Consider the following 12853-nt stretch of genomic DNA (forward strand, 5'->3'; position numbering starts at 1 on the left):
TTTGTGAGAAGTTCAGTATGACTCCCGTTCCCCAGAAGGATGGGGCCCTGAGACTCAAACTGCCTCCTTTCTTTGGCTTCTCCCCTTTACCCTCCCTGCTGTGAGGCCTTGTGCCTCCGGGGTGGCCCCTCCATCCTCCCCAGCAGCTCCTATGATGGGGAAAGGTAGGTCCTTTGTCCTCTTGGGACCTGGCGAGCACTGTGTCACTGGAGGCCCAGCCCCTGGCCTGAGCAGCCTCTAGCTTGAGAGAGTAGCAGCTCTCAGGCGGGTCCTGGTTGCTGCTCAGCCCTCAGGCTTCCTTCACTCATGGTGGACAGCAGAAAGTGGATGGCAGGAAGTGGACAGCAGGAAGTGGACAGCAGGAGGTGGGTGGCAGGAAGTGGACAGCAGGAGGTGGACGGCAGGAGGTAGATGGCAAGAAGTGGACAGTAGGAAGTGGACAGCAGGAGGTCGACAGCAGGAGGTGGATGGCAGGAAGTGGACAGCAGGAGGTGGGTGGCAGGAAGTGGACAGCAGGAAGTGGACATCAGCAGGAAGTGGACGGCAGGAAGTGGGTGGCAGGAAGTGGCCGTGGCTGCTCTGGATGCTGCTGCCTTCACTCCAGATGCATCACATCCTTTCATTAATGATGCTTTGCTGGGCTAGAACCCAGCAACTGTTCTGAAGTTAAAAAGCAGCCCCTTCCCCTCCCAAGCTCTGGGTGTGTGGCTTCCAGGTGGGGAGGGCTGGTCTTGAGCAGCATCCACCAGCCATGACGTGGTCTCTCTCTCCCCCATGGGAGGTCACCCCGTTCCCAAGCACCAGAAGCGCACAATTCTACATGCACCCGCACCCGTGAGCTCTCTAAACACCTTCGGCATAAAGATACAGGTTCTTATAACAGCTCCTCCTCTTGGCCCGGCTAGGCCAGGGCTCTCCTCCCACCTACCCATTTTGCAGATAATGACTTTGAAAAGCCGAGGGTGGACCCTGCCATGGCTCCCACAGATGAACAAAAGGCATGGTGAGTGCTACCTGGTTACCCTAGTGAATTCAACTCTCCCTGGGAGACCCATTATGGAGTAGCCCACTTAATTGTTTGGGGGTGGGAAACACAGGGGTCTTCCTTCCCAGGAACTGTTTTCTCTCGCACTGGTTCTGTAAGCGAGCCCTTGGCTCCTCAGTCTGTGGGACGTTCATGGCAGCAGAATCACCCGCATACAGACACAAATGCCCACTCCAACTCTAGGGACCAGTGCCCAGGACACACATGAACACACTCGCCCAACACCGCCCCCCGCCCCGCACTGCAGACTCTCACAGATGCTTCCTCTTGGTCCTAGAAACAACATACACAGAGACACCTCCAAAGTGAACGGGAGCACATGCTCAGCCAGTCTCTCTCCCTGGGGCCATGGAGCTCCAGGCACAGGGCCAAACACATCCCGCCAACAGCCAGCCAGGAGGAGATGGGGGAAGGGAAGCAGTAGGCATTGAGGTGAGTGAGCAGAATTCCTGATCCTGAGTCTTTAGGCATCAGAGTTTGGGGGCAGGTGGGGCGAGGCACTGGGAGGGGATCAAATTCCCTGTGGAGTTTAGAAAATAGCACAGACGCCCATCTGTCTTGGATGGCTTAGCTGAAGCCAGCTTAGAGAGGCCAGATGGATGGATTAGGGGCCTCTGGAGGTCCTCCCACCTCTATGTTTCCACCAATCTCCAGACCCAACCACATACACACATAAACACCTTTTCCTCCAGGCCCAGGACCAACAAACAGACACGTACCGTTTCCTTACCACTGTTCTCTCCATAATCAGTAACAAGAGCAGCCGATACTGAGTACGTACTATGGGCCAGACAGTGCATTAGAGGCTTTTTCATGCACCATCTCCTTTCATTCTTACAGTGAGGCAGGCACTATTATTCATCTCCATTTTATAGGCAAGGAAACTAAGGCACAGAAAGGTTAAGTAACTAGACCAAGGTCACACAGCTAGGACTTGGTGGAACCAGGACTCAAACCCAGGCATGTTTGATGCTGATCCACAATGCCAAACTGCCTCTCTTCAGCCCCGGCCTCTTTGGAGCTTGGGGCTCCCCACTAGGCTTTCCCCAGGACGATATCTTATTAAACACTCAGGCAAGCCATAACTGGATCCAAGGACAGCTGGCCCTAAGTGGCATGCCCTTGTTTATATAGGCTATGCGATCTATTCGTGGAACATTCAAATAAAATGTCATCCTACTCCCCAGTAGGCTGTCATATCTCATTTTTCTCTATCCTTTCTCTCCATCGTCCACCACTGACCCAGATCCCTCTTGCCTTCGGTAGTCAGCAAAAATTAGAGGCACAGAACAGAGGCGAAGGGAAGGGCCTGGGGGCACGATGCAGGCAGTGGCAAGACCTTGGGCCACACAGATTCAGACTAAATCCTCTTCACTGCCGATGTGACACCTCCACTCCCACCCCTCGGCTACTCAAAAGATCCCAGAGGCAGGCAGATCACCAGCAGACTGTGGTCCCCCTCTGCTTACTGCTCACTAAGTGGCCATGAAGGTGCACCTCCTGGGCTCCTGGGGGCCGTGCACGCCTGCTCCCTGCACCCTGGCTCCACTGGTCGGTAAGAGGGGCTTCCAAGCAGTCACAGCACAGCCCCCTGGCGGGGCGGCCCTACTCACCCAGGTCCATGTCTGCAGCCTTGGGCCGGTGGGAGCAGGGCACATTCTTGAAGATGGCGTCCAGAATCTTCTCCTTGACCTGAGTAATGGTGTCGCAGTTGAGGATCTTCACTGGGACCTCAGGGCTGTTGGCATTGTCTGGGTTGACACAACTCAGGACCTGCGGGCGGTGGGGAGAGGCGGTGAGTGGGGAGGGCAGCATGGAGAGCCCTGGGAATGCCAGCCGCATCCCGGAGTCCTATCCTGACTGGCTCCGCCTCGGCAGGTTGGACTGGACAGGGGCGGGGCGACCCCAGCCAAGCCCTCTACCCTTCCTGTCCCCACAAGCAGCAGGAAAGTGGTACAGCTTCGGCATCACTGCAGGAGTAGGAGCTGCATATTTCACTCTTCACGAGAGACTCCATTAAAATCCTGATTTATCAAAGGGAACAATGTCCAAGCAGGAGGGGGCAATGACGGGCAACGTGTCAGAGAATGGACACTACTGCATGTCCCCCTGCCACCCTCCTCTCTCTCTCTCACTCACACACACACATACACACACACACACACACACACACACACACTCACTAGGCAGCATCTCAGCAGCACACCCAGACCCTCGCCCACCTCTGAAACCCCAGCCCCCATCCCTGTGTGTTGGCCTGTCTTTCTCATTACTCTGTCCCATACACACACCCACACTAATGGGAATCTGGCTCCTTTCTCCAAAGATTTCATGTGCTTCGATTTTTGTGAGGGTTCTGGGCTGATCGGAGGTTGGAGAATCTGTAAGAAGCTTAGCGTGTTCTTTAAAAATAAAAAGGTGCCCTTTAGGGCTTTCCTGTTGGCGCAGTGGTTGAGAGTCCGCCTGCCGATGCAGGGGACACGGGTTCGTGCCCCGGTCCGGGAAGATCCCACATGCCGGGAGCGGCTGGGCCCGTGAGCCATGGCCGCTGAGCCTGTGCATCCACAGCCTGTGCTCCGCAACGGGAGAGGCCACAACAGTGAGAGGCCCGCGTACCGCAAAAAAAAAAAAAAAAAAAAAAAAAAAATAAGGTGCCCTTTAAAAAACTGCAAGTTCAGGCCACCTGACAGCCCCTCCTGGCTCCGAACCTGAAACCTGGTATTAGGGGAAGAGGCCACCCTGGCTCAGGACCTCCATTTCTCTTTTTGGAACTAGTCAGATAAGTTAAGACTCTGCCTAACGCACCAAACTATATTTTTTCCTTTAAAAAGTTCTGGACCAGGGTTTCCCTGGTGGCGCAGTGGTTAAAAATCCGCCTGCCAGTGCAGGGGACATGGGTTCCAGCCCTGGTCCGGGAAGATCCCACATGCTGCAGAGCAACTAAGCCCGTGCACCACAACTACTGAGCCTGCGCTCTAGAGCCCTTGAGCCACAACTACTGAGCCCCTGTGCCACAACTACTGAAGCCCGTGCTCCGCAACAAGAGAAGCCACCACAATGAGAAGGCTGCGCACCGCAACGAAGAGCAGCCCCCGCTTGCCGCGACTGAAAAGAAAGCCCACGTGCAGTGGCGAGGACCCAACACAGCCAAAAATAAATAAATAAATAAATTTATTTTTTAAAAAAAGTCCTGGGCCATTTCTAACAGCTTTGCTTCTCTTGCCGTCCTCAGCGTGGGCTCTCTCTCCGTGGTGAGACCGTGGGATCTTTGGGTGGACCAGAGTGGATCCGGGTGGGTGTTGTGGGTCACAGGTGCTGCCACACAGCTGCGCCGAGCTGGGTTCTGCAGCCCGTCTGACCCTGCTGCCTGCGCCCTCTGTGCGCTCCCTTCTCAGAACCTTCACTGTACCGCCTCCCCCGCCAACCATTTCCCAACAGTACGTCTGGTCTGCAGATCCAGACAGCCTTCTGCCCACCCCCACCAGCTCGGAACCCTGGCCCCTGGACACCTGCCTTTCCTTAGCGACCAGACTGCTATGAGCTCCCGCGGGGACATGCGCATTCCATTAAGAAGAGAACCTCCTAAATCTATAAAGCCGAACTGTCACCCTCAAAATGTTTTAAACCGAAGACAATGCTGGAAGGAACTCTGGACCACGTGCTCCTCCTGTGTGCCCTCCCCCAGCCATTCCCTGCCTCCTAAGAGCCTTCCGGGACCCCTCCCAGCCCCCCTCCGTGGCCAAGCACAGCCTAGTACTTGGTGCTGCCCTGGGGTCCTGAGCTCTGGGCCAGTGGTGGTGGTGGAGCCTGGCCTCCCCCAGGCAGTATCACAGCTTCTTCTGGGCTGTGAGACCATGAAGCGGGGGCTGCCACCTGAGTATGCCCCCCACCGACATTTCTGCTTGCCCCTGGGGTTCGTGGTGGCCCCATGAGAACAACTCTGTGGATGCTTCAGGGCATCCAGAGAAGCAGCAGTGGTCCCACGGAGGGACAGGGTTCCCTGGCCGCTGGTCAAGCCCCAGCTCCACCTGGAAGTTCCCTTCCCCAGCCCCACGCCCAGGTCTCTTGGCTATTTCAGAGCAACTGCCTGGGGTTTGTTCTGCTAGGTCAGTGCTTCTCAAACTTTCCTGTGAATAGAATCACTAAAGGGGTTTCGTGAAAACGCACATTCTGACTCAGGAGGTCGAGGATGGGGTCTGAGACTCTGCATTCAGGCAGGATCACAGGTGAGCACCTAGCACTCTAGCAGGCTCCCAGTTTATGCCCTTGGGCACTCCCAGCAGCAGGCCTCTAGGCCATGCTAGTCCAAATTCAATCTAATTAATCACTCAACACGTAGGTGGTGCATCTGACTGTCAAGTGATACTGGCTGAGCCTCTCAGCACCTGTCTCACTCTTTGTGGTTACCCTTTCCGCCCAGCACAAGGTTACCATCAGTTGGCCCAAAGTACCCTGGGCTCCTCCAGCCAGTGCTGAATTGCAGGCCACCCTGTCTTTTTCTGACCCCTTCATCTTGGAGTCTCGGGTCAGCCCTGTCTGCTGCTAACACACTTTCTTCCTGGCCCCTCCTCACCACCACCGGGCTGCTCCCGCTTCCACGTGGGGGGGTTCCTTTCACAGGCCTGAGGATGGCTATGAAACCTCCCCACAGCCATTTCTTCTCCAAGCAAGACAACTGTAATTTCCTTCCCCTTTCCTCACGGTGCCTCTTCCCCAACTCTTTCCACCTCAAATGGATGTGCGTCCCTGACCCACTCCAACTTCCTCACATTCTCTTGAAGTCATCTGCAACCAGGCTGGGTGTGCTAACAGGAGTTTGGGCTCTGGAATAAAGGATGCTGCAATTTGGGGACAGGGTGTTATTACAACCGTGTTGGATTCAATACTGGGGAGCCGCTGATGAGATGGGAAAGAAAGGGAGAGGGAGAGACCAGGCAGGAGACATTTCAACAGTAGTTCTAGCTCTTTAAGAAATCTATTCTGGTCTCTATATTTGGAAGGTTTTTTTTTTTCCTTTCCCATTTATTTATTTATTTATTTATTTGCAGTACGCGGGCCTCTCACTGTTGTGGCCTCTCCCGTTGCGGAGCACACAGGCTGCGGACGCGCAGGCTCAGCGGCCATGGCTCACGGGCCCAGCCGCTCTGCGGCACGTGGGATCCTCCCTGACCGGGGCACGAACCCGTGTCCCCTGCATCGGCCGGCGGACTCTCAACCACTGCGCCACCAGGGAAGCCCTTCCTTTCCCATTTTAATCAGAGCCTCTAACTCTCTCCTCTGGAGCAGACCACGACTGCAAAGAAGCAGGGTCCTCACTCACCCTGCTGCCTCAAAGCCTCGTCAACTGAGCCAATCTCGGCAAATCTGCTGAGATGCCTGCTGGGATTCCCAGGGCCCTCCGAGGACGGAGTGGGACAGGTGCATCACGGTTGCATCACGCCCAGCCAGCAGGACTGGCTTTATTCAGAGTGGCAGGGATGTCTCCCCAGCTGGCCTCGGGGTCTGGGATTCATCCTCGGCTCGTGGGCCCTGCCGGGCTCTGCCATGCCTTGGCCTGTCATGTGTTTCACTTCCCAATGACTGCATTTTAAATCCCATCTATTCTCTGTCCTCTTTAACACCATTGCTGTCTCTTCCACCTCTATTCTTGGGCTCCACCCACGTACCACCCTCCACATTTATCTTTTATCTTGTTTTCTCACTCCTTTCTTCTACCTCCTCTTCTCTTTCCTGGAAAAGATCTGGTGGGAGGTCACAACTCTCTCCAAGAAAAGCCCAAGAGTGAGCTCTCCCGCCTGGAGAGACAGTGGGCACCAGTGGACAGTCATGGCGGGAAAGAGGAAGCAGAGCCCCCGTGAGGCAGCAGTGGGCTGACCTTGGGCTCACAGCTTTGTACACCAGATCCCACACCATCTTCTGGACACCTTCAGGAGCTACATGCTGTCATTATCCCTCTTTTATTATTATCCCTGTTTTTTTCTTTCAGATTAAAAAAATAAAACCCAAACTTGGAGAGGTTAAGCCCCGAATCCCCCAGCTGGTCAGAAGGAGTCATAGTTCCAATCCAGCTCTGCCCGATTCCAAACCCCGTGCTCCTAAATGCTGAGCTTTGCTGCCTCCTAGGATGCCTGTTTCTGGCAGGAAAGGGAGTGTAACGTTGACTGAGGGGATCCCCCTGTTCCCTGGACAAACACCTTAAACCGCTAGGCCAGCCTGGCCTCACATCCTACAGCTCGGGTCACGTAGGTGCGACCTTCAGAACCACGAGCAGCCATTTCTGGCTTCCCCTCTTTCGTGCTCTACATGCTATCTGCTTGGAACTGGTCTGCGAAGTGTGGGTTCTCCACTGGGAGAACTGCTGAGAAGGAGTTCGTTCCCTGGGATCAGCCAGCCAGCTGCCGGCAAGGGGTTACTGCCCCACAATCCAGTGCACCGGCCTGAGAGCACACCGGTCTCTTGCTGTGGCTCAGGTGTGTCTGAGCCATCGGTCCTCAAATCCAGGTGCCCTGGCATGTTAAGACAAGGAAGTCGGGGTGACCGGCACAGATGGAACACCAGGCTGGCCCCGTGCAGTGGGCACCCAGAGAGGTGGCTGAGAGCAGTGGCATTAAAGAGGCGTTAGAGAGGATGGTCGTCAGCATTTCCACCATCCCTTTGGCTGGGCAGGGGCTGCGCAGGGCCAGAACCCACCCACCAGAGCCACGGGGAGGAGCTGGGAGGCTGGCTTACCAGGGTCTTGTAGTCGATCTGCTGGCGGATGAGCTTGTCCTCGCTCAGAGAGTAGCGGGCCTCGCCCGTGATGGCGTCAATGGGCCCCTTCTCCATCTGCTGCTTGATGGCGCAGAACAGGGAGAAGAGGGGCTCCCCGGCACACTCCTGGACACGGAGAAGAGTCATGCTGGGTGGACCCTGGGCCCCAGGTGTGCGGAGCCCGGCCTCCCCCAGCCTCTGCCTCTCCGAAGGGCTGCTTTCCACTCCTCAGTTATAGTTCTCTTCTCCTGCTCCTTCCCACTGCCATTCTTGAGCTCTCTTTTCATCTCCCCGGCCCCGGGCCCCCTCTCTGCCCCTCTCCCCGCCCTCACTCCACCCTGCTTTCTCTGCAGCCCCATCTAGAGACAGAGGTCCTGGAGGGGTGGGATAGGGAGGGAGGGAGGGAGACGCAAGAGGGAGGGGATATGGGGACATATGTATATGTATAGCTGATTCACTTTGTTATACAGCAGAAACTAACACACCCTTGGAAAGCAATTATACTCCAATAAAGATATATAAAAAAAAAAAAGAGAGAGAGAGAGACAGAGGTCAGTCCTCGGTGGCGTGAACTCCTTAGAAAACAAGTTAGTAACTGGAGGCCGAGCAGCTCTTCCACCTCCCAGGCATGTCCTCGGCTTATCTGCCGCCACACGTGCTCCTGTACCTGCCCAGGACCCTCATCAGCCTCAGTAAGTCTGGGGCCGGAGGGGCAGGAGGAGAGCAAGAGGAAAAAAAAGGGGTGACTTGTCTTCAGCTTGAAATGGGAATGCAGGGTCTTCTCAGAAGCTCATCTCCCCTCACCTGTGAGACAGCGGCCTGTGGGGACCGTGCCTCTCAAGCCAGGCCTGACCGTGGGTCTCTGTCTCCTGAGATGGTCAGGAGCCTGTCCCCTCCATGACAAGGGGAACTACATTTCTTGGCAGGGTTCTAGGAGCTAGGCCCCAGCATCTGTGGACTTGGGGGCCGTGGCGGAAATAGGGGGGATGCTGGTTCATTCCCAGGCTGGTGGGGAAACTGAGGTAGGCCCAGAGATCCCCCAGAATCCCATCATACCTTGAGGAACTTGTAGAGCAGGAAAGTAAACCAATTGGTCAACATCTTCTCAGCCACCGACTCAGTCCTGGCACCAGTCACAGAGGGACCCAGCAGGGCAAGACAAAGACAGAGGCAGCTGGTCAGACCTCAGGGGCTGGGAGGGCAGGGGGATCTGCATGGCTCCTGCTGCTTAAGGCTTTCAGGCCAAATCTTAAGACCCTGAGGGATACCTGAGTTCCTTGGACTCCTAGACACACCATAATGATAAGACAAGCTTTGCCTACCAAGCGGGGAGATGACCTTCTGTGCGCGGGCTCCCGGGTGAGTTTCTGTGAGAACGCGTTAGGGCAGCCCTGTCCAATTGCCCAAGAGCACTTTCGGGGTGGATGAAATAGCCCAGTAGCACCTTGTGTTGTCCAGCGCGATAGCCGCCAGCCACCGATGCCCACTGAGCGCCTGCAATGCGGCGAGGAGCTGAGTTGTTTATTTACTTTAAATTAACTTAGAGTTAAATAGTCACATGTGGCTCATAGCTGCCACACTGGTGATAGCCTTAGAGAACTTTATAGGATAGGTGTGTTCCTTGGGGTAAGAAAAGAAAGGAAAAAAAAATCTGGGAGATACTCATTTGGCAAGGGATAGAAAAGAAGGTGGCAGGGTCAAGGAGAAAGGCCAGATAGACTAGACTGAGCCCATCCCCTAAGCTAAAGACTCCCAGAGTAGGTAGTAACATGGAGCTGGATACCCAGCTCATTCCAACAGATGCCCAAATTGTCCTATTTAAAAGGCTTCCACGCACTTTGGAACTTCTCCTGGGAACCTTTCTAGTGTTTTATTTGCAATGGCAGGGAGTTCATTCTTGAGTCTAATTTGCATCTTTCATGCTGCTACGCAAACCCATTTATTCTTTTACTTTGGAAGTGAAAACACGACAGCAGCATTACGAACCAAAGGACACTTTTGGTTGCAATGGCCTTCAAGTACACGAACAATTTGAATGGCAGCGTAGACAGAGGCAGAGGGTCTCGATTTCGTATAAGGCAAAGCCACGGTATATGGTTATTTCTGCACACGTGACCATGCAGATTTCAACGGTGTCGAGGATGAGGCATCCCACGGTGTTGAGAGGCGGACCCTGGACCCGGGCAGAGCCCATAGCAGGTGCCAGGAAATACTTGCTGTGTTGCATCAGGCAAGTTGCCGCTAAAGACTAGACCAGTGCTTTTCAAACTTCACTACACATTCAGATCTCCTAGGTTTCTCGCTAAAATGCTGATTCTGATCTAGTAGGTGTGGGGTGGCACCTGAGATTCTGCCTTTCCAACAACCTCCCGGGTGATGCTTCTTCTCCTGTTACCAGACAGCGGTGAGAGCTGCAGGGGCTAAAATTTCCCAACTTGAGATGGTGAGGTGGGTTCCCAGAGAGGCCCTGAGGTGTCTGTCCTGATTCAAGCTCTGACTTAGATAAGGTGAGGGGATGGAAAGCTGACCTCTGAAGAGTGCCCAAGAGAAAACCTCTGATAGAGAGGGTCAAATCAGGGGAGGGTTAGAGCAGAGGGAGGAGAATGCAAAGTGGATTCAGGGGCAGAAGAAAAACCACGGGGTGAGCAGAGGGGCCGTGGTTGAGTCAGAGGCACCAACATGATGGACAGGTTCTTCTAAGAGGGCATGGGGTGCACCCTGGCCTCTGGCCAAGTCAGTACCTGACCTTGGGGGGCTTGGCTGCTCCGGGGAGCCCTGCCCTGGTCTCCCTGAGGGCAGGAGGGCCAGGCCGGTGCGCTGGGCTGGGTCGGACACCCCGGGGCCGCACCCCTACCTCCTGAGCAGCAGCTTGGGATGGTTCTTGCTCTCCAGGTTCTTGTCTATGAGGTCAGCCAGCAGCTGCTTCAGCACGTCAGTGGCGTACTCCAGCTTGCTCTGCAGCACCGTCATGATGAGCGAGGCCACGTTGCCGCGGTCACGCATGGAGAAGCTGCGCTGAGACTCCAGCGTGCGAATGAAGGACAGCAGGAACGCCTTGTTGTTGATGAGCTGAGCGAAGAGCTTCAGGCCTTTCTCCACGCGCTCCTGCCGGTAGCCTGGGACCTGCGGGGGAGACCCAGGGGTGCGCGAGTCTTAATTGTTGCCCGAGACGGGCGAGGCCCCAGGGACACCCCACCGGGTGGGCCGTGCGCACTGCTGACCCTCCCATCCTCCCATTCACCCACGACAGGACACCTGGCTGATGCCACCAAGTCCTTATCTAGATCCAGGCGCCACATTTGGTGTCTACCTAACGTCCATCACAGCCCACGAGGCAGGTCACTGTCTCTAGAGACAGAGAGAACGTCATCATTAGCATGGCGTTGACCAGGGGACCCCACGCCACTGGAGACACCATCACAGTCCCAGGTAGGGACTCCAGAAGGTCAAGGATGCTGTGAGTGACACCCTTGCTGGGGGATCACCAAACCTGGGCCTCTGGCTAGCCTAATGCTGACCTGTCTCTGGCCCTGGGGGTCCTGTTGACAGACCAGTGGGCTCAGAGTCAGGACTTCTGGGTTCCACGTGGGCTCTGACATCCCCACGCCACATAAGCTTGGACGAGTCCCTTTACTTCTCAGGGGGCCCAAGTTCATTCACCTAAAAAAGGGAAAGCTTAAGCCCAAGAGCCTCTGAGGCACTCCCTAACTCTAGCACCTGATGTTTTCCTAGGGATTCCTTTTGAGACCCTGCTCCACGCAGGGAAAGGGGGGGAAGAAGGTTTTATCTTCCTGCCTGCATCTTCTGTTCACTGGGAGGTCCGTGCAAGGGTGCAAGGGTGTACCATCCACTCAGCAACATGAGTCAGTGACTGAGCTGTGCATGGAGGATGCGTCTCTGAGATGCACGAGAATAGGTACAGCGGCACCATGCGTCACGCCCCAAATGGGAAACAACCAGAGGTCCAGCAACAATAGGAGGGTTCCAGGAACTGTGGTGCATTCACCCAATGAAATGCTGCACAGCAATAGGGATGAAGGACCCACTGCTACTCACAATAACAGGGATGAATCTTGCAAACATATTGAAAGAAAAAAGCCACGCTCAAAAGAGAGCATACTGGACAATACCATTTAAATCCAGATTTAAGAAAAACAATTAACATTCATCAATGGGGAAAAAAAAGGTTTTCTGGGGGCGGCTGTGACTGGAAAGGGGCACAGGGGGACTTTTGGAGGCTGGTAATGTTCTGCTTCTCGATCTGTGTGCTGGCTTAATGGCTGTGTTCACTCGGGGAAAATGCGCTGAGCTGTGTTCTGATAATTTGTGTATTGCTCTGTCTGTATACTTCCATTAAAACAAAAAGTTCACTTAAAAAATGAAGCACAGCCTCTGCCCTGGAGGGAAGGCCCTCTGAGAACATGGAGCAGGGCATCTGGTGGGAAGTGGCATGCTGGAGGAGGTGGGACATCCGAAGGAGGTGCCCTCGAAGCCTCATCTTGAGGGATGTGTCCCCCCTGGCGGCGGCAGGGAGAGTAGATGCACCAGGTCCTTGGGAAGGAGTGTCCCGTACGGAGCAGTAAAGAACACAGTTTCAGAGTCCGCTGAGCTTACATTAACTTCATCACAGTCATTTATGAGTTGCAGGACCCTTAGGAGACTCAGTTCCTTTATCAACAACATGAAGGTACTGCAGTTAATATGTATACAGACCTTACTCTATGCCAAGCACAGTTCCACATGCTTTAGAAATACTGACCCATGTAATCCACCCAACAGCCTACGAGGTAGGTGCCATTATTACCCCAGGGTCCCACGACGATAAGGAACTTTCCCCAGACCCCAAGACAGAGAAGTGTCAGACCGGGCCATGAACTGGGCAGCTGGCGCCGTGCCCTGCCCCCTCTTGGGACTCCTGGGAGCAGGAACGAGATGCGTGAAAAGCCTCAGCACCTTCACAGTCCAGCTACGGAATGGCGGCAACTTCATCCTGCTTCACTCTGAAGACTTTAAACTGCGGAGGCCAACAGTCTCAAGGCCCCTTCAGTGCGGGGACCC

The 12853-nt window shown here is 54.9% G+C and overlaps 1 protein-coding gene across 4 annotated transcripts in view; it reads right to left on the reverse strand.

Moving 5' to 3' along the window:
* PLXNA4 (plexin A4) overlaps positions 1 to 12853 on the reverse strand; it is a 371857-nt gene that overhangs the window by 23914 nt on the left and 335090 nt on the right. For 2 of the 4 annotated variants that reach the window (XM_065884184.1, XM_065884181.1), the window contains 4 exons: positions 10650 to 10918; positions 8852 to 8918; positions 7775 to 7921; positions 2659 to 2818 (listed from right to left, as the gene is read on the reverse strand). In XM_065884184.1, coding sequence (XP_065740256.1) covers positions 2659 to 2818; positions 7775 to 7921; positions 8852 to 8918; positions 10650 to 10918 — 643 coding nt within the window. Of the gene's footprint in view, positions 1 to 2658; positions 2819 to 7774; positions 7922 to 8851; positions 8919 to 10649; positions 10919 to 11092; positions 11102 to 12853 lie in introns of all 4 variants that reach the window. The other 2 variants (XM_065884185.1, XM_065884182.1) reach the window with 2 other exon arrangements.

The sequence above is a fragment of the Phocoena phocoena genome, chromosome 9 (genome assembly GCF_963924675.1).
Source record: "Phocoena phocoena chromosome 9, mPhoPho1.1, whole genome shotgun sequence".
Taxonomy (NCBI): Eukaryota; Metazoa; Chordata; class Mammalia; order Artiodactyla; family Phocoenidae; genus Phocoena; species Phocoena phocoena.